General features: G+C 49.0%; 1 protein-coding gene across 2 annotated transcripts; it reads left to right on the top strand.

Moving 5' to 3' along the window:
* LOC144807246 (uncharacterized) lies at positions 1 to 27,282 on the top strand. Of its 2 annotated transcripts, none has more exons than XM_078673096.1 (3): positions 1 to 47; positions 12,108 to 12,172; positions 24,170 to 27,282. In XM_078673096.1, the coding sequence occupies exon 3, from the start codon at positions 24,887 to 24,889 to the stop codon at positions 25,718 to 25,720; it is 834 nt and encodes a 277-aa protein (XP_078529222.1). In that variant the 5' UTR covers positions 1 to 47; positions 12,108 to 12,172; positions 24,170 to 24,886; the 3' UTR covers positions 25,721 to 27,282. The 2 variants fall into 2 exon arrangements, with proteins under 2 accessions (XP_078529222.1, XP_078529223.1); XM_078673097.1 differs by lacking the exon at positions 1 to 47 and adding an exon at positions 108 to 196.

The raw sequence follows: 27,282 nt of genomic DNA, 5'->3' as shown, positions 1-27,282 counted from the left end.
CTCTTTGTGTGTTCAGCCTGGAGCAGAGGAGGAAGGAGCCCTGTCTGGTGAGCAGTTACCTTCATCTGCAGATCCCCCCTCAGACCCCAGATCTGCCCCTGCCCCCCCTCACCACCCCCCAGATCTGACCCCTCCTCCCCACAGCCCCCCAGTAGGAGGAGCGAGCCTGGACATGTCTGCACAGGTCTCTGCTCAGGTAGGAGATTGTCAGCACTTTCAGCTGTGTTTGTAGAAATAGACTGAATAATCCTGGAGGGAATCTCTGCAGGAGCCGGGCTGAGTTGGGCTCTTCTATCCGGGGCCCCTGGGGCTGAGCTGGGCTCTTCTATCCGGGGGCCCCTGGGGCTGAGCTGGGCTCTTCTATCTAGGGACCCCTGGGCTGAGCTGGGCTCTTCTACCCGGGGGCCTCTGGGGCTGAGCAGGGCTCTTTTATCCGGGGGCCCCTGGGGCTGAGCTGGGCTCTTCTATCCGGGGGCCCCTGGGGCTGAGCTGGGCTCTTCTATCCGGGGGCCCCTGGGGTTGAGCTGGGCTCTTCTATCCGGGGGGCCTCTGGGGGCTGAGCTGGGCTCTTCTATCTGGGCCCCTGGGGCAGAGCTGGGCTCTTCTATCCGGGGGGCCTCTGGGGCTGAGATGGGCTCTTCTATCCGGGGGCCCCTGGGGCTGAGTTGGGCTCTTCTATCCGGGGCCCCTGGGGCTGAGCTGGGCTCTTCTATCCGGGGGCCCCTGGGGCTGAGCTGGGCTCTTCTATCTAGGGACCCCTGGGCTGAGCTGGGCTCTTCTACCCGGGGGCCTCTGGGGCTGAGCAGGGCTCTTTTATCCGGGGGCCCCTGGGGCTGAGCTGGGCTCTTCTATCCGGGGGCCCCTGGGGCTGAGCTGGGCTCTTCTATCCGGGGGCCCCTGGGGCTGAGCTGGGCTCTTCTATCCGGGGGGCCTCTGGGGCTGAGCTGGGCTCTTCTATCTGGGGCCCCTGGGGCAGAGCTGGGCTCTTCTATCCGGGGGGCCTCTGGGGCTGAGCTGGGCTCTTCTATCCGGGGGCCCCTGGGGCTGTGCTGGGCTCTTCTATCTGGGGCCCCTGGGGCTGAGCTGGGCTCTTCTATCTGGGGCCCCTGGGGCCGAGCTGGGCTCTTCTATCTGGGGGCCACGGGACTGAGCTGGGCTGAGCTGGGCTCTTCTATCCGGGGGCCCTGGGGGTGACCTGGGCCCTTCTATCTGGGGCCCCTGGGGCTGACCTGGGCTCTTCTATCCGGGGGCCCCGGGGCTGAGCTGGGCTCTTCTATCCGGGGGCCTGGGGCTGAGCTGGGCTCTTCTATCCGGTAGGCCCCTGGGGCTGAGCTAGGCTCTTTTATCCGGGGGCCCCTGGGGCTGAGCTGGGCTCTTCTATCCGGGGGCCCCTGGGGCTGAGCTGGGCTCTTCTATCCAGGGGGGCCCTGGGGCTGAGCTGGACTCTTCTATCCGGGGGCCCTGGGGCTGAGCTGGGCTCTTCTATCCAGGGCCTCGGGGCTGAGCTGGGCTCTTCTATCCGGGGGGCCCTGGGGCTGAGCTGGGCTCTTCTATCCAGGGGCCCTGGGGCTGAGCTGGGCTCTTCTATCCGGGGGCCCCAGGGGCTGAGCTGGGCTCTTCTATCTGGGGGCCCTGGGGCTGAGCTCGGCTCTTATATCTGGGGACCCCGGGGCTGAGGTGGGCTCTTCTATCCGGGGCCCCTGGGGTTGAGCTTGGCTTATCTATCTGGGGGCCTCTGGGGCTGTGCTGGGCTCCTCTATCCAGGGGCCCTGGTGGGCTGAGCTGGGCTCTTCTATCCGGGGACCCTGGGGCTGAGCTGGGCTCTTCTATCTGGGGGTCCTGGGGCTGAGCTGGGCTCTTCTATCCGGGGGCCCCTGGGGCTGAGATGGGCTCGTCTATCCGGTCGCCTCTGGGGATGAGCTGGGCTATTCTATCTGGAGCCCCTGGGGCTGAGCTGGGCTCGTCTATCCAGGTCCCTGAGGTGGAGCTGGGCTCTTCTATCTGGGGCCCCTGGGGTTGAGCTGGGCTCTTGTATCCAGGGGCCCCTGGGGCTGAGCTTGGCTCTTCTATCCCCAGGCCCCTGGGGCTGAGCTGGGCACTTCTATCTGGGGGCCCCTGGGGCTGAGCTGGGCTCTTCTATCCGGGGGCCTTGGGGCTGAGCGCTCTTTTATCCGGGGCCCCTGGGGCGGAGCTGAGCTCTTCTATCTCGGGGCCCCTGGGGCTGAGCTGGACTCTTGTATCCGGGGGCCCCTGGGGCTGAGCTCGGTTCTTCTATCTGGGGGCCCCCTGGGGCTGAGCTGGGCTCTTCTATCCGGGGCCCCTGGGGCTGAGCAGGGCCCTTCTATCCGGGGGCCCCTGGGGCTGAGCTGAGCTCTTTTATCTGGGGGCTGAGCTGGGCTTTTCTATCCGGGGGGGTCCCTAGGGCTGAGCTCAGCTGGCCTCTTCTATCCGGGGGCCCCTGGGGCTGATCTGGGCCCTTCTATCCGGAGGCCCCTGGGGCTGAGCTGGACTCTTCTATCTGGGGGCCCTGGGGCTGAGCTGAGCTGGGCTTTTCTATCCGGGGGGGCCTGGGGCTGATCTGGGCCCTTCTATTCAGAAGCCCCTGGGGCTGAGCTGGACTCTTCTATCTGGGGGCCCTGAGGCTGAGCTGGGCTCTTCTATCCGGGGGGCCCCTGGGGCTGAGCTAGGCTTTTCTATCCCGGGGCCCCTGGGGCTGAGCTGGGCTCTTCTATCCAGGGGTCCTGGGGCTGAGCTGGGCTCTTCTATCCGGGGCCCCTGGGGCTGAGCCCGGCTCTTCTATCTGGGGGCCCTGGGGCTGAGCTTGGCTCTTCTATCCAGGGACCTCGGGTCTGAGATGGGCTCTTCTATCCGGGCTGTTCTTGCCTTAGTACAGAGGTCTTCAAACTTTTCTGCGCTGAGCCCCCCTAAGCAAACTATTTTGAACTCGGGCCCCCCCCTTTCAAAAATTTATGAAAAGAACTGCAGGAGCTGGAACCACAGGGATAAGCACAGAGGTTTGAGACAGTTTTAGGGGTACTTTTCCTGTAGCTTCTAATGTACAGTAATATGAGACTTATAAGAGAGTAAATGCTTGAACCAAAAACAGAATATGATCAACAAACACTGCTCCCCAAAATTGGGACAGTTGTGAGCTTCACACACTCATCAGCCCCAATGCAACACCACTTGCTTCACTAATGATAGCTTCTTTCCTGTAGTAGTAGTCTGTCTTGTGTGCCTCTTTCACCCCTTCCCCACCATGCCTGGCCATCACTCCAATCTTAACATAGGCCCTCTATCCCTTTCCCACAAAAAATTGTTCCCTCACATTGTCCCCTCTGCAGCAATGGTTCCATTTGCTCTAATGCTAGCAAGGAATATGAGCCCAAGTGTCTTTTTTGTAAAGACACCCATGCGCTAACAATGGAACACCCCTTTGATGCAAACTATCCAATGTAATTCCTGACTTGCTTTGGATAGTAAATCCCAGTGTAACACTCTACATCAGGTTTACATTACACAAGTAAAGCAAACCTGTTGCAAAGCATGAGTAAATCTGGGTCCAAGAGCGTTGCTGCACAGACCTGCATAATGTTTAGGTACAATCCAAGCCAAATCGGGATTAACGCTGGATTGTAAATACCAACACACTTTGCGTCAAGTTTCTGTTAAAAAAAGTAACACAAACCTGATACAAAGTCTTTGTAAATCTGGGCCTAAATCTTTTGCTGCAGCCTGTCTCATGCTGTGTGTAATTAAATTATACAACATTGACACATTCACAGTACTTTCTGGCAAGGACAGGTAGCTTGTAGCACTATAAAAACAAAAGTCACTATTCCCCACTGCACCAAGCTGAAGTGATTGCACTAACCAGCTTAGATTTCATCCTTTCCCACAGAATAATTAGCATTTGTTTTTCATCCAAAGTGTGTGCATTATTTTATACGCAGTTAACATGGTTACACCACATCAAACTAGCTACTGAAAAATGTTGTTCCTGGCATGCTAGTAACGGACCTCTTCGCCATTACACTTGTAATCACAGTCCTCATGCTTTTTTATGGCCTTTGGCTGCATGCAAATGATAGCGTAGAAACAGGACAAATAAACAAGTTCGCGCTACCAGGCCATCTCTATTTACAAGATTTACAAGTCTTTACGGAGACATTGGCGCCCCCCTGGGAATGCATACACGGACCCCCAGGGGGGCGAGCCCTCCAGTTTGAAGACCTCTGCCTTACTACATCGGGTAGAACCGCCCATGACGGCGTGCCATGGGTAGTACGGTTGATACTTCATCTCATACCTAGATCTAGGGAGGGTGCAGCCTTGTACTCGTTTGTTCTTGCCTTAGTACATCCGGTAGTACCGCCCATGACAGCGTGCCATGGGTAGTACGGTTGATACTTCATCTCATTCATAGATCTAGGGAGGGTGCAGCCTTGTACTCGTTTGTTCTTGCCTTAGTACATCCGGTAGTACCGCCCATGACGGCGTGCCATGAGCAGTACGATTGATACCTCATCTCATTCCTAGATCTACGGAGGGTGCAGCCTTCTACTCATTTGTACTTTCCTTAGTACATCGGGTAGTACCGCCCATGCCGGCGTGCCATGGGTAGTATGATTGATATCTCATTCCTAGATCTAGGGAGGGTGCAGCCTTGTACTCGTTTGTTCTTGCCTTAGTACATCCAGTAGTACCACCAATGACGGCGTGCCATGGGTAGTACGGTTGATACCTCATCTCATTCCTAGATCTAGGGAGGGTGCAGCCTTGTGCTCATTTGTACTTTCCTTAGTACATCAGGTAGTACCACCAATGAGGGTGTGCCTTGCAAAGCAGTGTAGATACTTTCCCAGGTGTTATACGCCTCTGAAGGTGGCTCCATTCCGAGGGGACGTCTCATTGCCACAATGCTGCTCCTCTGGTTGGTGTTACAAGCGATCCAGAAGGCAGTTTTGTTGCTTTTTACGGGCACTTTGCCCGTAGTGGCGCTTATAGTCCGTGGACAGATTGCTTGTATGGAACCCTGTGTCTGTGGTACAGGTCCCACTCGACCCGCTCTGCCTGCTTTATTCTGCAATACATACCGTCTGAGCCACCTATACAGGATACTGTGTGTACAGAGCCAGTACGGTATCAGGTGACCCCACTTTAGGGAACCCTGACTGACATTCTGAGGTATGTGGGGGGTAAGTGACCAACAAACCAATCTTGTGAACTGGACGGGTGAAAAGGTCCACCAGGTCGTGATATGCTTGGGGCTGAGTAGGAACGGCTGCATCTTTGTAGGAGTGGAAAGCGTAGTACCGGCATTTATAGGATCAAAGTTTACTCATGAATAAAACATCTCAAAGGTATACACTGCATGTGCATGTACAACAAATGTTACTGCCTCCCTGTGCTCAATGTTGCCTCTGTCTTGTTGTGTAACTTCTGCCCTGTAATTGACTCCGTTCAAACCAGGAGCTTCATGTTTAAAGAACCCTTTCAACTAACGAAAGATCCAATGTGCAAATACCACAGATTTGTTAGGATTAGTAGTTTTGTGCTGAAAAATTCCCCTAATTGTTCGCTCTGGAAAAAAAATCTACCTGAAATGTTTGTTAACTGCTCACATTGACCCCTTAAATGCTGGCCCTTCTCTCTCCCCTCCCCCACGTGCTGAGCACTTTCTTTTAACGTATTTTGGGTAGTTTGTGCTTAGGGTACATAACTTTTTTTCACAAAAGGTACCGATGGCAAATTTGGCAACCTCTTATGTCTAACATCCAGGGGATTGTAAAGGTACCCAGGGTTTTTGGATTCCCCTGGAGGGGAGCCAGAAAATAGGCAAAATATAGCAAAATGTTTACATTTTTTGAAAAAACAGGGAAAAAGTGCTCCAGAGAAAACAGTTTTTTCCCTATAAATGACATTGTTGTACATTTGCTGTGCTAAGGTCACCATCTTCCCAGCTTGTAGGGACAAAACTGTTTTTTTACAAGAGTTTTAGCCCATTTTGCCTATTTTTTGTGCTCTCAACTTTCTTCCAGTTTTTGGTGTAATCCACTGTGAAACCCAGGGGGGATCCAGGAAAGCTGCAGATTTATGAAAGTAGACACAACTCAGAATTCAGAAAGGGGGTCATATGTGTAGATCCCTCAAGATGACTGTTGAAATAACAAAATATTGAAAATGAGTAGGACAAAAATGCCATTTGTGACAACATTTTCATCTGTGAATTTCTGTCACAATGGCCAATTTACAAAACTGTTATTTGTACATCTCTAAATTTAAGGGTGCCCATACTAGAATATGATTCAGAGGACGAGTCTGGCTGAGGTGTTCTGGTTGGTCTGAAGTTTGTGTAGCAGGGTTTTGTTGATTCCGGCATCGAAGGCGTTGCCGTAGTCTAGTCTGCTCGTTATGAGTGCATGGGTGACGGTCTTTCTGCATTCTGTGAGGATCCACTTTAAGGTCTTGCAGAGGATGTGGAGGGAGTTGAAGCATTTGGAGGCGATTGCGTTGACCTGGTGGGTCAAGGTTTGCTGTCTATGACGATCCTGAGATTCTTGGCATGGGTGGTGAGGGTAGATGTTCGTCCTATCTTTAGTAGCCACCAGGTGGAGTCCCACGCTGACGTTCATTTCCCGAAGATCACGGTTTAAGTCTGTCAGTGTTTTAGACAGTTGATCTTCATCCAGTGGGCAATTCCAGTCAAACAGGAATAAAACTTCATCCGGGTACTGGGCGTCTTGGCCATGAGAGACAGTTGTGTGTCAATATAAGAGAGGACGTTGATGTTGTGAGAGTGGTGATTCTAGCTAAAGGGATCATGTATGCGTTGAAGAGGGTCGGGCTCCGGGAAGATCTGCGTTGAACTCAGCAGACAAAGTCACCGGCATGCAACGTGTACGGTGACAGGATGACTGACTTGGTTCTTCCAGTCAGGAAGAAGCAGATCCATTGGAGTGCGTCTCGTTGGATTCTGATCTGGAGGCGTTAGACAAGGATGGGGTGGGAGACTGTCTCAAACTCTACAGAGAGGACTAGGAGAATGAGATCACCATGTCTCTTGTGCCCAGCGTCATGCGGATGTCATCCATGGCAGGGATGTGGACAGTTTCCAAGCTGTGGTTGGGGCTCAAAGCAGACTGAGTGGTTTTGAGGAGCTGGTGGTCCTTGAGGTATTCAACAAAGTGTCTGTTGACCATTTTCTCCAGGACGTAAACCGAGAATGGTAGCAGGGGGATCGGCCTGTGGTTGCCGAGCGTTAAAGGGGTTGAGGGGGTTTCTTCAGCAGTGGGAGGACAGTGGTGTCTTTCTCTCAATCAGTTCTTCCTCGGGGTCTGTAGTAAGATCGAGAGATCCACCCCCAGGCACCACCAACTCTGAATGCTGTATTAGCGCAGAGTATTGGAGTGGCCAGGCAAGGGAAAGGGGTTTAGGAGATAGGAACTGCGAGGAGCGAGATTTCAAAAAGAGAACACACATAATATTCAGATGGAACTTGAGTTTTGAGTTCCCCATAAAACTTCCCCCGCTTTTGAAGGATTAGGTTTTTTACCCTGTTTGGTGAACTTAGAATAACTCTCTCTCTCTATTCTGCTTTTTTGAGGGTTTCTGCTTCTATACTGGCTCTCTTAAAATTAGGCTGTAAGATAAAGGTGATCAGGTGAAGTCACTTGTTCAATGCTAACCTTTTAACACCTTAGCTACACCCGATTCTAGACACTGCTACAAGGATACATTCCCTAAAGAGTTTCATTAAACATTTCTCTCCTTCTTCTTCAATATTTCAATGCCCCAGGTTAAGTCATCTGGCTGCGAAAGATAGTTATATGAACTGAACAATAATATTCATGAATCATGTTCTTTACTCTTCAGTCAAATGGGTTTGTCTCTATGGAGCTGCCTTCCCTGGAATTGTTTTGACTAAAAATGGTCTTTAGTGGTAGCACAAGAAATTAGGTTACATTTAGTCTCTTACTTCAAGTTAGAACCAAAACTATGACGAGGCTTGAAACGCCAAGGAATCAGCTCTCTCTGCCTCTCTCAGCCCTCACTAGGGGGCATCCACACTGTCCCAAGTGAAGGCTGGATCACTCACAGCGTGAGCGTATTCACCACCAAAGAGCTCAGCTGAAGAAACGTTGGCCAACAAACTACGTCAACAAAACTGAGTAATCCAGTTTATCGCGGGAGTTCAGGAAAGAAGGGATTACTCCGATCATTTCCTGGAGTAGTAATTGTAAGTGAGAGCACTGTTGCAGTCCTTGTCAGTGAGGCTTTGCTTGTTTTTGCAGGCTGGTCTGGTGGGGGTGTGTGTGTTGGACCAGGATGCTGAACTTGATGAGGGCCTGGTCTGTCCAGGAGACTGGTGAGGGCTCCTCGAATCTGATGTTGTTAAAGGTGGTGAAAATAGGATTCAGGAGGTGTCCAGCGACTTTGTTTGGTCCCTGTACTCTTTGGTTTAGACCCATGTTTGCAAAGTCTTATTTTTAGTTGGAGTTGTCGTAGCCTTCCAGATAGAACTTCTCGTCTCCGAGTAGGATGATATTGCTAGTGTACAGGGCTAGTGGTGTGATGATGTTCGCTATGGAGCCAGTGAAGTTTGTGTGCGTCCTGGTGGTCTGCAGATGAAAATGCCGCTTAGGGTGAAGTTGGCTGTGATGTTGTGTCTTTGGAGGTGGTGCAGCTAATGGAGTTCTTGTGGATTATGGTAATTCCGCCTCTGAGCTTGTGAAGTCTGTCTTGCCTGGTGATCTTACACCTGGGAGGGGGAGGTGGCTGCGGAGATGCCAGGTGCTGATGCAGGGTTCAGCCAGGTTTCCGTGAGGAAAAGTAGGTCAGTGTTTTGTTGTGCAGTAGGTCCCAGATCTCTGTGGCTTAGTGAGTGAGTAAGTGGATGTTGATGAACTTGCATTTGAGTGCGGAGTGTTGTGTGACTAGTTGCGAGACTGTGTGTGCAAGAGAGTGGGGTGTTGGTTGCTGCTGGTGCGGATGCGGTGAGTTTTGGGTGTGGGTAAGTGCATGAAAACTTGCAGGAAGCGCAAGAGAACGCTCCCTCGATGTTGTTTGGGGCAGTGAGGCACCAACTTGTGGAAGGGTGGCTGGGGTTGAGGGCACGGAGGGTCGCAGTAGGTAGTAGTGAGAGTGGAGGGACCAGGGTTCCTGTCACTGGACATCGTCCATGCATGGATGGGCGCAGACTGACTTGCCTTTGGCATGCCTTCAGGGCATATGGCCATGTCTGAACTGGGGTGGCGGAGTGAGCTAAAGAATGATGTTGGATTAAACCCAGATCAGTTGACTTGGGGTGAGTGCTTGCAATGTTCAACACTCCGTCCATCATCCCCTTTGGTATCGCTTTGTTGGCCCTAAGTTGGCAGGGTATGCCCAGAAGTGGGTCCCGTGCTCACTTTGCCAGTGGATTCAAGGTAGCTTGGCTGATGACGGCTGATTAACCAGAACCCGGTCCTAGGATGCTTGCTTCCGGTCCAGGGAAGACATGGCTTGGCAGTTCAGGCTGGACTGTTCCCATGAGGCACAGGGTCAGACTGATTTGCATATGGCCATGTCTGCACTGGAGTGGCAGAGTGGGATAAAGAACGGTGATGGATTAAATCCAGATCAGTTGACTGGGGGTGAGTGCTTGGATTTGAGGCCTGTCCTGGGCTGGGGGTGCAGTGGAGGTGAGGCCTGTCCAAGCGGGTGCAGAGGAGGAGAGGCCTGTCCAGGGGTGCAGAGGAGGTGTGGCCTGTCCAGGGGAGCAGTGTCTCTCTTCAGGGCCTGTGCATAGCACCCCGAGGCTCAGGGAAGAGTCAGAGGCGCTGGATGGGGTGGAATGAACTCTGGGCTCCTCTGTCCTTAATGAGAATCCTTCACCGAGAGGCCTGTCCAGAGGGGGGGCAGAGGAGGAGAGGCTTGTCCAGAGGAGGGACAGAGGAGGATAGGCCTGCCCAGGGGTGCAGAGGAAGAGAGGCCTGTCCAGGGGTGCAGAGGAGGAGAGGACTGTCCAGGGGTGCAGAGGAGGTGAGGCCTGTCCAGGAGTGCAGAGGAGAGAGGCCTGTCCAGGGGTGCAGAGGAGGAGAGGCCTGTCCAGAGGAGGGGCAGAGGAGGAGAGGCTGTCCAGGGGGGAGAGGAGGTGAGGCCTGTCCAGAGGAGGGGCAGAGGAAGAGAGGCCTGTCCATGGGTGCCGAGGAGGTGAGGCCTGTCCGGGGTTGCAGAGGAGGAGAGTCCTGTCCAGGGGTGCAGAGGAGGTGAGGCCTGTCCAGGGGTGCAGAGGAGGTGAGGCCTATCCAGAGGAGGAGAGGAGGAGAGGCCTGTCCAGGGGTGCAGAGGAGGTGAGGCCTGCCCAGAGGAGGGGCAGAGGAGGAGAGGCCTGTCCAGAGGAGGAGAGGAGGAAAGGCCTGTCCAGTGGTGCAGAGGAGGTGAGGCCTGTCCAGGGGTGCAGAGGAGGAGAGGCCTGCCCAGAGGAGGGGCAGAGGAGGAGAGGCCTGTCCAGAGGAGGAGAGGAGGAAAGGCCTGTCTAGGGGTGCAGAGGAGGAGAGGCCTGTCCAGAGGAGGAGAGGAGAAGAGGCCTGTCCAGGGGTGCAGAGGAGGTGATGCCTGTCCAGAGGAGGAGAGAAGGAGAGGCCTGCCCAGAGAAGGTGCAGAGGAGGTGAGGCCTGTCCAGGGGTGCAAAGGAGGAGAGGCCTGTCCAGGGGTACAGAGGAGGTGAGGCCTGTCCAGAGGAGGAGAGGCCTGTCCAGGGGTGCAGAAGAGGAAAGGCCTGTCCAGAGGAAGAGAGGCCTGTCCAGGGGTGCAGCGGAGGTGAGGCCTGTCCAGGGGTGCAGAGGAGGTGAGGTTTGTCCAGGGGTGCAGAGAAGGTGACGCCTGTCCAGGGGTGCAGAGGAGGTGAGGCCTGTCCAGGGGTGCAGAGGAGGTGAGGATTGTCCAGGGGTGCAGAGGAGGTTAGGCCTATCCAGGGGGGCAGAGGAGGTGAGGCCTGTCCGGGGGTCAGAGGAGGAGAGGCCTATCCAGGGGTCAGAGGAGGAGAGGAGATGCTGTCCAGGGGTGCAGAGGAGGCGAGGCCTGTCTAGGGGTGCAGAGAAGGTGAGGCCTGTCCAATGGGCAGAGAAGGTGAGGCCTGTCCAGGGGTGCAGAGGAGGAGAGGCCTGTCCAGAGGAGGAGAGGAGAAGAGGCCTGTCCAGGGGGCAGAGGAGGAGAGGCCTGTTCAGGGGGGCAGTGTCTCTCTTCGGGGCCTGTGCATAGCGCCCCTAGGCTCGGGGCAGAGTCAGAGGCGCTGTATGGGGTAGAATGAACTCTGGGCTCCTCTGTCCTTAAAGAGATACTTCACTGAGAGGCCTGTCAAGAGGAGGGGCAGAGGAGGTAAGGCCTGTCCAGGGGTGCACAGGAGGAGAGGCCTGTCCAGGGGTGCAGCGGAAGCGAGGCCTGTCCAGAGGTGCAGAGCAGGTAAGGCCTGTCTAGGGGTGCAGAGGAGGTGAGTCCTGTCCAAGGGGGTGCAGAGGAGATGAGTCCTGTCCAAAGATGTGCAGAGGAGGTGAGGCCTGTCCAGGGGGTGCATAGGAGGTTAGGCCTGTTGTCAAGGGTTGTGTTTACTGACAGTGCCGACACTCCCAGGAGCAGAATGATGAGATTTTTCAAATTCAACCACTGGTTTTCCCACAGCCACCAACTGAAGAGTTAACTAATGGCTGTGCGGACCCAGCCAGGGGAAAGGGGAATGGGACAGAGAAGAGACTGCCTGACCTTCTGGCTCTTCCACTCTACTCTTCCTTTCTGCCTTACTCCATTTTTTTCCTTTCTTACTCCCTCTCTATCTTCAAGTATGAGTGGAAATCGCTGTAAAAGAAAAGCACACCATTACTAATTTCCTTCAATTCCTTCTCCACTTTCTTACTCTCTTTCTCTCTATTTCCTTACCCAGAGTGCCTATGGCTTTTGCTCCTCATCTATTCTTCAATATAAGTATTTTATTCTTTGGTAACCTGCATTATAAACAACATTTTAGCACCCTTTAACTCTGTGAGTTCATTTATTCTTTTTCACTCATTCGTTCATTCACTCTCTGCCTTACTTTCTTATCTTCTGAATTCATCTCACTTCTCCCTTAGAAACCTTCTGGAGTCTCCGGCGTCAACCAAGCAACGAAGAAATCAGGAACTGAAGTATTCAATGGGTAAGTATTAATACTTCTGTTTATATTTCTTTGTTCCTATTTACTTTAAATTGGTATTTCTCTCTAGTTCTAAATTCCCAAACTAACTAACCGACGCACCCACGCACTCTAACCAGCGCCTAAGCCTGGCATAAAACTGCACTATTTCTATCTAACTAGACTACAGAAAGAACGTGACTAATCTCAAAAAATCCGTTGGTGAAGTGCCTCGGTTCTAAAATCAACCGGCGCACTTCACAGCTGGTCTAGACCTCACGCCCTTGTCCAGGAACTCAGGACTAGACCGGCAACTTCCACCGTGGTTCTCCCTGTTGGTAGTACAGCGGAGAATGCCCGGTTCCGCGCTATAATGACCTGCGACCTTTTGCGAGCGGGTGATCTTTGCAATGCCGGTTCAATGGCAGATACTGCGAGACAAAGAAGAGCTTTGATTCCTTTTCCCTGCACCCTGACACCTGTCCAGGGGGTGCAGCAGAGGTGAGGCCTGTACTGTGCTGAGGAGGTGAGACCTGTTCAGGGGGTGCAGAGGAGTTGAGGCCTGTCCTGGGCCGGGGGTGCAGTGGAGGTGCGGCCAATCCAGGAGGTCTATGCTGAGGCATTGAAGGGCGGTGTGTCGCTGGCGTCTATAAGTGATGCAGTCATATCAGTGCCCCCTAAGCCTGGAAGAAACCCTGTAAGTGTACATCTTATCGCCCACTGCCAATGCGTAACAGTGATAATAAATTCCTGCCTGAGGTGATGCGACTCGGCTATCCTTCCTACTAGAGAAAATAGTCTCCCCTGTACAGTTGGGATTTGTCCCACATAAATCCACAGCGGTTCATCTACGGACGGTATTCGCAGTATTTGCAGTGCTGCATCAGGTAAACCCAAACATGAAGTCAGCTGATGCCGATAAGGCGTTTGACTCCCTGGAGTAGCTTTTTATGATCAAGAAGTGTAGGCGACTTGGTATGTCAGGGAGTTTAAGATCATGTATGATGCTGCTGGACACACAACCTATGGCCTGCGTTTACGTAAATGGGCTCAACTCAGACGCCATTCAGATCGCCTGGGGCACTGGGCTTAGTGTTATCGTTTCTGATGTCTGCGTCTCAAACTGGAGGGTCGCTAATTTGAATCCTGGTTGGTGCACTAGGGAATAGTGACTTGTATATTTTTACAGTGCTGTGACGTCTGCCCATGAGAGACAGCACTTTGAATAGGAAAGCCAATAGTTTAAAGAAAGAATTCACCAAAATATAAAATAGGCTACACAAATTATAGAATGGGCTGTACAGAGTATAAGATCACTCGAGTATAATTTTCAAAAAGAGAGAACGTGTAAACACGTACCGTGGTATCAGATGTTATATTTTTAGTAACCACAATCATACTGTAGCTAGTGTTAACCATTTCTTAAGGTTTCCATGAAAATACTGCATTCCAGAGGTACTGGTAACACCCTCACAGTAATCTTAAAAAGAATTGCTCAGGTTTGTCGCGCCCTCGGGTGGTCTGCTCCATTGCCCGCACTCATCGAGTGCGGCTCGGTGATGCCAGCACAACCGCAACAGCCTGGCAGGGTGCACACATCTCAGGTTTAAAAGCCCTGCTTGTTTGATGCTGGGTGGCAGGAGTTGCGGGCAGGAAGGATCCCAAAGTGAGTGTCCACATGCCAGTTTGTGGATCGTGTTCGCAACCCAACGCAACCATATCAGAATAGTACGAATCTTTGCCGCCACCACACAAGCAAACTGACCCATAAGTTACAAATTAGCCATGGCGGCTCCGGGCCATTGCTTACGTTGATGGCCCCACCCAGGTCTCTGGCCCTCTGGACAGCTATCTAAACAGAGGACATGCCTTTTGAGAAGCTGGTAACCCCAGTGCTTCTTCGAACAGTTCGTTTATCGTGGCCCTCCATTTTACGCGACCCACTCTTTCCCCAGTGGCCTCCTCAACATGGTGTGATATTTGGGTGACATTCGTTCCACGTAGTCCTGAAGCGTGCATAAAGCACGAGCCCGAAACCCATCGACCTATATCTTCCAGGATCAACACCTAACGAGAAGAACAAACGCAGAACTCAAATGTTTTGATAGACCAATGTCATAGTCACAGTTTGATGCGCTGTAGTCGTGCACCGTATTTGCAGGTCTTTTGTAATTAGGCGCTCCTACCTGGAGACGGTTGTTATGTGGTCACTATTAATAAGGGTTTATTGTACGCCATTGCGGATACACTGTCTACCTTAATACTTCTGCTTTTCCTTAACCTTTGTGTTGTTCTAAAAGTACCAGTAACCTTTATAAGCCAAGTTAGTAAGCTTTATTATGTTGTCTATCCATTCTCGCTTTATCCCCTTCTTGTAAAATATGCCAACCTAACTTGAAATAAGTACATTTTGTTGTGAGAATAGCTATTGTTGCTGGTGATTTCTTTTATTGCAGCACAGCAATGCCTCTATTCTAAATCAAACATTGATTATTCGACTAGTATTGATTTATTTCCAGAGTGACTTTTGCACTATTAAGGCGATAAATAATACGTTGACCTCATATTTGAGTTGGATCGGTTTATCCTACTGGAGTCCTGTCCTTCATCGTTGTTTTCTAGTGAGCGGCCTAGGCTCTAGAGGGCCATATGGTCTCTCCCCCTCCTTTTGCTTCGACAGTGTTTGCCTTTAGAGATGCTGATATAGAGTGCGCAGACCTGCAGTTCAGCAGCTCTGAACGAGTGAATGAAATCCATGCTGGTGGTTTGTGCTGGGAACGTGCCTTTGCTGTTTATTTCTTCCATCCAGCCTCCTTTGAGGTGCACACATTGTCAGATCAGGGGATAGAGACACAGAAAGAGTAGTATTTGCCTACTACTAAACAGTTTAAGTCTAATGAACGCAGAACTACTTTTTCCAAAGGTTATTACTTGGCCACGTTACATTCTGGTGACTAGTCCATGAGAGTAAGTGCTGTGTACCCCCTCAGAGGCAATGTCTATGTGGTAATCAAACTCTTGTGTCATCCGTAGGCTAAGGGTAAGATTTATTCACCACTCACCCAACTGCACCAGAAACGTAACTGCCGGGAACACTCCTGGCAATGCATCAACAACAGTCCAGTAGCCGCAGGAATTAATCTTTAGTTAAAGACGCATCACCACAGTCTGGGCCCATTTTGAAAAACACAGTTTTACTTACAACTTTAGGATGGTTGTAAATACCCCTGATCTTGGACATAAATGGGGGGAGAGGCATACATTTACTTAGTGTTCCTGAAGCGCGCTATTTCACAAATTGGTAGGTCAGGGTTAAACACAGAGTCTCCTAGGTTGCACAGTTTACAAGTGCAGTAAACCACACGTAGGGTGGTGGAGATTGTGAGGCATTACAATCCCAGGATAAGGACCTCTTTAGTGGCCCTGTCGAGAAGTAACATTTGGTGTTTATTTCCAGAATTTTTAGGTAAAGTGGTAAAGCCGGGATTATATGTTATATCTCCCCTCGGTCCCTCCTAGACTTAAGTTAAGATTTTGTCTTAAGTCTGTCTTAAGTCTGTCTTAAGTTTGTCTTAAGTCAAACGTAAGACAAAATCCTAACTTTACTACTACTAAATGCCTTCTGTGAATATCAACAGTAGTAAGTTTAGGATTTTGTCTTAAGTTAGTTCTGTGAATCGGCCCCCCTGTGCCTGGCCTGTGTTATTGCATTGTTTGCATCAGATTCTCCTAGTGCCTCGCCTGTGTTATTGCATTGTTTGCGTCAGATTCTCCCAGTGACTGGCCTGTGTTATTGCATTGTTTGCATCAGATTCTTCTAGTGCCGGCCTGTGTTATTGCATTGTTTGCATCAGATTCTCATAGTGGTTGGCCGGTGTTATTGCATGGTTTTCATCAGATTCTGTTGGTGCTTGGCCCGTGTTATTGCATTGTTTGCGTCTGATTCTTTCATTGCCTGCCTGTGTTATTGCGTTGTTTGCATCAGCTTCTCATAGTGGTTGGCACGTTTATTGCATTGTTTGCATCACATTCTCTTGGTGCCTGGCCCGTGTTATTGCATTGTTTGCATCAGATTGTTCTAGTGCCCGGCTTGTGTTATTGCATTGTTTGCATCAGATTCTCTTGGTGCCTGACCCGTGTTATTGCATTGTTTGCCTTAGATTCTCCTCGTGCCTGGCCTGTGTTATTGCATTGTTTGCATCAGATTCTCATAGTGGTTGGCCAGTGTTATTGCATTGTTTGCATCGATCCTACTGCCTGACCTGTGTTATTGCATTGTTTGCGTCTAGTGCCTGGCTTGTGTTATTGCATTGTTTGCATTAGATTTTGTGCCTGGCCTGTATTATTGCATTGTTTGCGTCACGTTTTTCTAGTACCTAGTCTGTGTTATTGCATTGTATGTGCTGCTTTTGGTATGTTATTATTCTAATAGTTGCAGCTTTTCTAAAAAACATGGCACCTTTCATTCCAATCAAGTGCCTCTGACTGAAAGGACACTGCACTCTTCCTGCAGTAGCAATCTACTTCCTATTTATGTAGCAACAGACAGCACAACATGTCTGCCAGAGATGTTGTAAGGTCAGAAACAGTACATAGGTAAGTAGGTATGATGCAAAACAAACTGTTGAGTAAGATTTTAAGCGAAGAAGCTGCTGTGATAGACGGCAAAACATCCATGTCAAAACATCAGCAGTAGGACAACGGTACATGGAATTAAAATGGTAGATTTATTTACACTTCTGTGCAGTGCGTGTCACTTATTGTTCTTTTCTTCCACTCTCATGAGATGGTTTTACAAGGCAACTCTGAGTGTGGAGCTTCCATGAATCTCAGAGACGGGCCGTTCCAAAGACGGTAACAGAGAAGGTTGAAAGATCTGAGTCTTCATCCTGGCAGATGGACGGGTGATCCCTGAGGGGGTGTAGTTGGTCTGTGTGTTGCCACGGCTGTCCAGGGGCTGTAAGAAAATGTCAGCAATTAGTGGAGGGCCCTCTTTTGGGTGAGAACCACCCAGCTTCATGCAATACGGACTTGAGGGTTTGTGCCTGCACAGGATGAGTAACATTCTGAAATGGTGGACCTTGTCCAAAGGCGATAGATGTTACCAATGCTTAACATCTTCAGTTAAGATAGAGAAAGTCCATGTATACCTCAATGTGCTGAAAAGCTTTCTGCTTTCTGCTGGTGCAGGCAGGATGCTTATTCTCTAGTTGGCATTTGCCAGGGGATGTTCAGATACAGTCAATCAATCAATCACAGACATTTATAGAGCGCACTACTTACCCGGAGGGTCTCAAGGCGCTTGGGGGGGGGGGAGTGCTGCTACTGCTCGAATAGCCAGGTCTTGAGCTTCTTCCTGAAGGAGAGGTGGTCTTGGGTCAGGCGCAGGTCGGGAGGGAGGGAGTTCCAGGTCTTGGCGGCCAGGTAGGAGAAGGACCTTCCTCCTGTTGTCGTTCTTCGGATGCGGGGGACGGCAGCGAGGGCGTGGCTGGCTGATCGGAGATGACGTTTGGGAGCGTAGAAGTTGATGCGGTTGTTGAGGTAGCTCGGGCCTTGATCGTGTAGGGCTTTGTGTGCGTGGGTGAGGAGGCGGAAGGTGATTCTTTTGTTGACGGGGAGCCAATGCAGGTCTCTCAGATGTCCGGAGATGTGGCTGTGTCGTGGGATGTCGAGGATGAGTCTGGCTGAGGCGTTCTGGATCCGCTGGAGTCTCTTCTGGAGCTTGGCGGTGGTTCCGGCGTAGAGGGCGTTGCCGTAGTCCAGTCGGCTGGTGACGAGGGCCTGGGTGACCGTCTTCCTGGTCTCGGTGGGGATCCACCTGAAGATCTTCCGTAACATGCGCAGGATGTTGAAGCATGACGAGGAGACGGAGTTGACTTGTCTGGTCAAGGTGAGGGAGGAGTCCAAGATGAAGCCCAGGTTGCGTGCGTGGTCTGTCGGTTTGGGTGCGCTGCCCAGGGCGGGGGGCCACCAGGAGTCGTCCCAGGCGGAGGGCGAGGAGCCCAGGATGAGGACTTCCGTCTTGTCTGAGTTCAGTTTCAGGCGGCTGGTCGTCATCCACTCGGCTACGTCTTTCATCCCTTCGTGAAGGTTGGCTCTGGCGGCGGCGGGGTCGTTGGTCAGGGAGAGGATCAGCTGGGTGTCGTCGGCGTAGGAGATGATGTTGAGGTTGTGTTGGCGTGCGATGGCCGCGAGGGGGCTCATGTAGACGTTGAAGAGGGTGGGGCTCAGCGAGGATCCTTGCGGGACGCCGCAGATGACTTCGGTGGCCTCTGACTTGTACGGTGGTAGACGGACTCTCTGTGTTCTTCCGTCGAGGAAGGAGATGATCCATTCCAGTGCCTTCTCCTGGATTCCGACGTTGCTGAGGCGCTGCACTAGGGTGCGGTGGCAGACAGTGTTGAATGCCGCGGAGAGGTCTAGGAGGATGAGGGCCGCTGTTTCTCCGTTGTCCATCAGGGCTCGGATGTCATCGGTGGCAGCGATGAGGGCGGTCTCGGTGCTGTGGTTGGCTCGGAAGCCAGACTGTGATGGGTCGAGGGATCCATTCGTCTCGAGGAAGGCGGCCAGCTGTTTGTTGACGGTCTTCTCGATGACTTTGGCCGGGAACGGGAGGAGCGAGATGGGGCGGTAATTCTTGAGTTCGGTGGGGTCCGCTGTAGGTTTCTTTAGCAGGGCGCTGAGTTCGGCGTGCTTCCAGCTCTCAGGGAAGGTGGTGGTGTCGAAGGAGGTGTTGATATACAGTGGTTTAATAAAACCTTGGAGCACACTTGTAGCGTGACTCTTGAAGTCTTGTAGTGTGTGGTAGATGTGCTAGGACTGTCCCAATGTTCTACGGAGCTCAGAACATCCAGACTCTCCTTCATCTCAGAGCTCGAGCTCTGTGGCTTGACCAGTTAAACTCCAATAAAGAAGGTGACCTAGACCAGTTCTACCTCTCCCGACTTTTGAACTCATCATTGAGGAAAAAAGCCCTTGTCTGGAAAGCAGATCTACACAAGGTACAGCTGACAGAAGACCCTGCCAGGGAGGAAGATCTGCACAAGGTGCAGCTGACAGAAGTCCACCCTGGAAGGAAAATCTGCACAAAGCACAGCTGACAGAAGCGCTGCCTAGAAAGGAAGATCTGCACAAGGCGCAGCTTACAGGAGTCCTGCCTGGAATGAAGATCTGCACAAGGAAAAGCTGACAGAAGTCCTTCCAGGAAGGAAGATCTACACAAGACGCAGCTGACAGAAGTCCTGCCTGGAAGGAAGATCGATACAAGGTGCAGCTGACAGAAGTCCTGCCTGGAAGGAAGATCTGCACAAGGCACAGCTGACAGAAGTCCTGCCTGGAAGGAAGATCGATACAAGGTGCAGCTGACAGAAGTCCTGCCTGGAAGGAAGATCTGCACAAGGCACAGCTGACAGAAGTCCTGCCTGGAATGAAAATCTTCACAAGGTGCAGCAGACGGAGGTCCTGCCTGGATGGAAGATCTGCGCAGGGCGCAGCTGACAGAAGTCCTGCCTAGAAAGGAATATCACGCAATGAACAGGGGTTCTGCCCAAATTACCCTCCCATACCTAGGCAAGGAGCATCACATAGATGAAGAAGTAGAACAAAAGGTACTAAGGGACGAATTAAGCAAACACTACTTCAAAACAGGAGACCATTTATTAACCTGTTTTTTACAATCTTTTTATCAACAATGAATGATATAATTTTCAACGAAGGACAAGGTATTGAATCACAAAAAAGGGAGGTGACCAGACTATATACAGTAATCGAAACTAGTAATTACAATATATACAAAATATACAACTATGTACCCAAAACAAAAAGAAAAACTGGGGGGTTAAAGAAAACACAATTAGTTATCTGTCAAAGAAGGAAAGGAATATCTGCACAAGGCACGACTGACAGAAGTTCTGCCTGGCGGTGACCTCAAAGCAGTGAGAGACCCACAAACCACAAGATCCTTCAAGCCCAGCTAGCCACACTGGACACAATGTACACCAACTAATTTAGTTTTCAGCAAATTGTTTATTCCATCACAAATGTGACAGGCGTCCTGCCCGACCCATTAAAAATGCATTACATCCTGTGGCAATTATAATAAGGCAGACAGGATATCTGTCACATTTTGATTAGGCTTTGGTGTAGTTTGCAGAGTTTTACTCCTGGGAGCTCCATGAAGTGCCAGAAAAAGTCTGCCCTACTCTGCGGACTTCCGCAAGTGGCAGAGTTTGCTAAGTCGTGCTGCTCGCACTGATTTTTAGTTCCCGGAGTTTGTCCCGCACTATAAAATCAGCACGAAAGGCACTACGCGTCACGCCAGAGGGCCAGAGGGCGCTGCTGCTTCCTGCCACTCAAATTGACATTCTACTTGAGTGTCAGCTTCATCAATGAGAATGGCAGATTTCTACACTCGAGTGGTCGTGACCTGCCGCGACCTGCCGCAATGAGAAATCTCGCCAGGAGGAGGTCTAGCATGTTATTTTTTCTCCCAAGCGCGTGCCACCTTACAGTTGGCGAACCGCTTGAGAAAAAAAATCAGTTGTGCATCACTTCGTGGCGTTTTTTGAAATGAGCTCCGCCGGCACAACGGAATTCTTCACCCACCCCTGGTTTTGAGGCAATAATCTGTTAGACAAACTCTAAACTAGGCCCTATGTCTGCAATCAGTGTTGTAGAAAAAGTAAGAACCATGGCCTTGTGACTATCAGCCCGTTATCTGACTTCTGATTAACCCCACACAGTGAGTGCGCAGCCAGAGGGCAGTAGGGGGGCCAAAGGACAGGAAATAAGGTAAACTTGAATATGAGAAATATGGAAAGGTACAAATGCCGCATCACCTGTGGATAACTGACACCTCCTCCCACTCTGCCAAATACCTATTCAGTCACTAAATGGCATCCTGGGCCCCAAACGAACAACATCATGCCAGATACCATGTAATGGTGGAAAAGAGGGGAAAAAGAGTAATATACACACATCTGTTGCGGGGATGTGTCAGGTAAATTATTGGTTGTGATTAACCCTGGGCGTAGGTCGCGTAGTAGCGCTACGCGTAGCTACGCAAAGTGTACTTCGCACTACGCAAGCGACGTGTAGCTAGGCGAACTGCGTAGTGCACAGTGCAAGCAGTCGTTTTCTGGCGCTCAAGTCGATTTCTACTCGAACAGCAGCTTTCTCAACACAAACTGGTAGTTTCGCATCGTGAGAGGTCGCGAGCATACGTGCCCACTTGCAATGAGAAACCTGACCTCCCCGCATTGAGAATCTCACCTGGAGGTTTATTTTCCACGTTTGAGATCGGCAACTTGGAGTTGCTGATCTCGAACAAGGAAAAAGTCTTGCCGGGATGTAATTTTTGCTCGCTCGCGGTCGCCAACTTGACGTTGAGGACCGCGAGCGAGCAAAAAATGACTGCTACACTACGCTACGCTATGCTATGCGTGTTTGCACTGTGCTACATGCAATACACGTAGGTCGAAGTACCGCAAACTTTTCAACCTACACAAGCTTAGCGTAATACTACACCCAGGGTTAGTTGTGAAGGATTCTCTATAAGTACTAAATGACTGATATCGTTGAATATTAAATTATATGAATCAACATTTGTTTGCCTTATCTGCGCACATAATATAAAGGAGGAGCCCTACAGTGAACCCCTCGTTCTGTTTTACAATAAGCCCCCGAAGGAGCTGCATCTTCCAGAACTTCATCTACTTTAGGAAGAACTTAAGACTTGCTTTTGAAAGTTGTCTTTCAGGGCCAGAACCAGGTGCTGTAATCTGCACTAGTTTCAGGGAGATGGACAGATGTTATGGCGATAGGAAACCCCCCTCAACCCACAATAATGTTCCAATCTTCCAGGTTAGAAGAAACCAGAAATGCTTGAACCAAGGGAGCTATTGACAGTGTCAAAGGTGACTTATGAAAAGTGAGTAAAGACAGGAGTTGGTATTTGAGATGATCTTAAGTGAATAGGAAAGAAACGAGACAAAGTGAGTGAATGGAGTTACTTTTGTTATGTACTTCGCAAAGTAATGGTGGAAAAGAGGGGAAAAAGAGTAATATACACACATCTGTTGCGGGGATGTGTCAGGTAAATTATTGGTTGTGATTAACCCTGAGCGTAGGTCACGTAGTAGCACTACGCGTAGCTACGCAAAGTGTACTTCGCACTACGCGAGCTACGTGTAGCTAGGCAAACTGCATCGTGCACAGTGCAAGCAGTCGTTTTCTGGCGCTCAAGTAGATTTCTACTCGAGCAGCAGCTTTCTCAACGCAAACTGGTAGTTTCGCATCGTGAGAGGTCGCAAGCATACGCGCCCACTTGCAATGAGAAACCTGACCTCCCCGCATTGAGAATCTCACCTGGAGGTTTATTTTCCACGCTTGCGATCGGCAACTTGAAGTTGCTGATCGCGAACAAGGAAAAAGTCTTGCCGGGATATAATTTTTGCTCGCTCGCGGTCGCCAACTTGACGTTGAGGACCACGAGCAAGCACAAAATGACTGCTGCACAACGCTACGCTATGCTATGCGTGTTTGCACTGTGCTACATGCAATACACGTAGGTCAAAGTACCGCAAACTTTGCAACCTACACAAGCGTAGTGTAATACTTCACCCAGGGTTAGTTGTGAAGGATTCTCTATAAGTACTAAATTACTGATATCGTTGAATATTAAATTATATGAATCAATGTTTGTTTGCCTTATCTGCGCACATAATATGAAGGACGGGCCCTACAGTGAACCCCTCGTTCTGTTTTACAAAAAGCCCCCAAAGGAGCTGCATCTTCCAGAACTTCATCTACTTTAGGAAGAACTTAAGACTTGCTTTTGAAAGTTGTCTTTCAGGGTCAGAACCAGGTGCTGTAAGCTGCACTAGTTTCAGGGAGATGGACAGATGTTATGGCGATAGGAAACCCCCTCAACCCACAATAATGTTCCAATCTTCCAGGTTAGAAAAACCCAGAAATTCTTGAACCAAGGGAGCTATTGACAGTGTCAAAGGTGACTTATGAAAAGTGAGTAAAGACAGGAGTTGGTATTTGAGATGATCTTAAGTGAATAGGAAAGAAACGAGATGAAGTGAGTGAATGGAGTTACTTTTGTTATATACTTCGCAAAGAGTTACTGGAAATTTCGCAGCCCCGCCTGATCCATCTCTTTTTCTAAAATCTATTGTTATTTGAATGATGTCTTAACCATATGCATCTATCTTGAACCTCCTTTTCAGATATTAATAAGATGTCACCAGATCAACAGAACTTTTAGTTAAATATCTGTGTATGATGAAATATTCCTTGCTAAGTTTCAAAGGTGGTAAAGAAGAAGGGGTTGATTTACTAAGATTTTGCGCCGTGTTTGTGTCACAAAAGTGGCACAAAACAGTGCAAAATATTTCTTTTCCTAATTTTCGTTCCAGCAAATAATGTAAAAGTAATGTGAAGCATCGCATAGCACTGCTGCACATTACTTTGCACTATGGGGGCCTTTTAAGGGTGTGCATGGGCGTTCCATTGCAACCACCCAAGGTTTCTCACGCTAAACCCAATTTACCAAATACAGTAGATTGGGTTTAGCGTGAGAAAACTGCACCCTTTTAAACTAGGCGCAAGGAAGGAGAAATGCTTTATTTTCTCCTTCCTTTTCTGACTTTGCATGCGTGATGCACTGTGCAACACGCATACAAAGTGGTAAAAGCTTTCCCTCATGTCTAGGGTGTCTTTCCTGTACAAAACCTATGCTGGAGTCACACACACACGCTAGCACTCTGGTGCTAAGGTGTGTGGATGGCGCAGGGCTGCTGTAATCAGTGCCGGTGCAAGGGAAAGGGAAGGAGAGAGTCATATCTTTGAAAATATGGTGCTCTCCTGTTCCCTGGGGGGAGGGGGAGTTGCGCTGCATTGCATGGAGATTTGGTAAAACTCCACCGAAATGTCTTTTACAACCAGTTAAACGTTGTGAATTCTCATTCCATTATGTTTCAATTTAGTAATTTTAAATATCTTTACATCCAACAGAAAACAAGCCTTGAATGTATGAAATGACCATCAATAACGAAGCTAATTCTGTAAATCTTCAATAATAGCAGAAATAATGAGCTACAGTATTCAGGAAAACATCAGCGCATTCGGCGACAGAGGAACCTGCACACAAACGGACAGATCTCGGATGAAGCATCAAGGCAGTTCAGTGATTGTAAGAGGCTGAGCTGTGCACCTCCACGCCACAAAACGAAGAAATGACCTTAGGAAAATTAAGGCAACAACGATAAGAAACCGCCTCCTGTATAAACAAGTGTCCAACACCAGCTTTGATCATGGGATCGGTATGATGTGATTACCACAGTGCTCTGTTTTCTAAAAATGATGACAAGCCATCATTCCATGCTCTAGGAGAATTGTAAACTCTTTCTGAAAAAACAACAGTAACCAGAGAAGAACACAACAGAGCGGAGCCAGACAACTGACGGGTAAAGGAAAGAGGAGTTCTTCTATCTAAAATACAACAGACTGTCCCGATTTGCACCGGCCTGAAGGAAGAAACATCTTTTCCCGCAATCGTGCATAGCCATAATCCGATCAAAAGGCACTATCGACTACAAAGACACCTTCTACGTATTAGGAGTGTGGCAAATATATGGGGCTATTGCATTTTATTTTTAAAACAGAAATCAAACATGCAAAATACTGCACACATATAAAGTGTGTGAGAAAAACACAAATGCTTTATCAGCCATGTTGGCCCATCAGGAAATGCAGTCATGGGATTTAGACAAATATATACCCGACCCACAGACACTAAACAAGAAAGAAGAATCATACACATGCAGCAAGAGCTTTAGTTTGACATCAATACTCAAGCTTCATCAGCACACGTACACAGGACAAAAACCATTCAAGTGCAGTGAATGTGTCAAGAGCTTTAGTAGGTTATCAGAACTGCAAAGACACCAGCGAACACACACAGGGGAAAAGCCATTCAAGTGCAGTGAATGTGTAAAGAGCTTTAGTCAGTTATCAAACCTCCAAAGTCATCAGCGAACACACACAGGAGAAAAACCATTCAAGTGCAATGAATGTGTAAAGAGCTTTAGTCAATTATCAAGCCTTCAAACACATCAGCGAATACACACAGGGGAAAAACCATTCAAGTGCAGTGAATGTGCAAAGTGCTTTAGTCAGTTATCACACCTTCAAAAACATAATCAAACACACACAGGGGAAAAACCACTCAAGTGCAGTGAATGTGTGAAAAGCTTCAGTCAGTTATCAGACCTAAAAATTCATCAGCGAACACACACAGGGGAAAAACCCTATCATTGTAGTGAATGTGACAGTAGTTTTCGCGGCTATTCAGCATTAAGGAATCATCAGCGAACACACACAGGGGAAAAGCCATTTAAGTGCAATGAATGTGGGAAGGGCTTTGGTCGATTATCCCAGCTACAAAGTCATCAGCGAACACACACGGGGGAAAAACCCTATCATTGTAGTGAATGTGACAGTAGTTTTGGTGGCTATTCAGCATTAAGGTATCATCAGCGAACTCACAAGAGAAAAACCATTTAAATGCAGTGAATGTGTGAAGAGTTTTAGTCAATTCGAAAACCTACAAAGACATCAGCGAACACACAGTTATTGTGAGAGGAATGAATTAGGGAAAAATACATTTCAAATTATGTGGGACATTGAAATACCAGATGATAGGAGACCCGACTAGCAGTAGAGAAGAAAAACAGATAACAGTATTTTCAGAATTATAAAAGTGTTTTTTTTCCAGTGATTGTTCACTTCCATACACATAGCAAAGCGGCATGATGCACTAGGATACACTGTGGGAGGCGAGCACAATGTGAATTAAAAGAAAAGAAACATTTTAGATTTTTAGTTGGTGAAGAAGAGATACAAAGAAAAACATTCAATCGCACTTGATCACACTACCAGTAAAAGCAACACTGAACAATACTGGGACTATCAACGATATTTTCTTTTAACTTGTCGGATTAGTGATAAACCCTACAAACAAAACACACCCAGACTGGACATGTTGAAAGGGCTCTGGAGATGGAAGCTTCATTGGTAAAATGTATATATTACTATTAACAAATGCCACTGCAGTATGTGTAATGAACTAAAGCAAAGCACAGGTGTTCACGAAATAACCTATTTTTAGATATAAAATAGCATATACCATGTTTTCAAGTAACGTTTGCTGCATCCTTTACACACTGCTATCGGTTGATGGATCAGCTCATGCCTCGGGCCTTATAACTAAGTGTGACCCGTGGCTCCTCTCCGACTTGGCTCTTCCTGTTAATTTTGTATCTTGCCAAACTCTACTTTTTACCAGAATTGAGCCATTGTAAGCAGTAGACTCTGTTTGAAGAATGTGGTGAAATAGCGAAATCCCACATCAAAAGCATATATGTGCCAGGACAATCCGTTGCACTCCCAGCAACTCGTCTTCCACACTTGATTGTCCCTTGTCCTCAAATGTTCTAAAGGATTTTTGTACGAATGCCAGAAGTGGCAGTGACATTTATGAAGCTAACGGTAACAGGAGTGTGTGGGAGATAGATAGGGGGGAGAGATAAAGAGAGCGAGAGAGACAAAAAAAGGGGGAGAAAAAGAGAGAAATGGAAGAAGGGGGAACAGCACGTTCTTTGTACCCACCTAAAAATAGAAGAAGCAGCCGAATACATGTCAATATGTGACATCACCAGAGAAACGGGCTGAACACCTGTGAATTGATATGTTTATTTTTAATACCTATATACCCATGTCATGCCAATAAACAGGGCACAAGGAAGGAAAATAGTGAAGGATCCCATTATCATATGCAAATCACAGTGACATCACATGTAGTGACATCACAAGACGTGATGTCAGCCCCTTATAATAATTCTCATGTGAAAGGTTGACGGCCTGTTTTAAAAACAAGAAACATAAAATAACGTAAAAATAAGGTTTTTGGTTTCAGTTTTTACACATCATGTGTTTTACCCACTATTAGTTTGTGACCAAACTCGGAAATTACTGAAAGTGTAAATATTTTTAAGCAGATATGTGGAACTTGGAAATTACATTCTTAAACAGTTTTCAGCGGATAAATAAAATGTACTTTTAATTTG

The sequence above is a fragment of the Lissotriton helveticus genome, unplaced genomic scaffold (genome assembly GCF_964261635.1).
Source record: "Lissotriton helveticus unplaced genomic scaffold, aLisHel1.1 SCAFFOLD_400, whole genome shotgun sequence".
Taxonomy (NCBI): Eukaryota; Metazoa; Chordata; class Amphibia; order Caudata; family Salamandridae; genus Lissotriton; species Lissotriton helveticus.
Note: the sequence above shows the minus strand (reverse complement) of the source record. Positions and strands in the feature narration are given on the sequence as shown.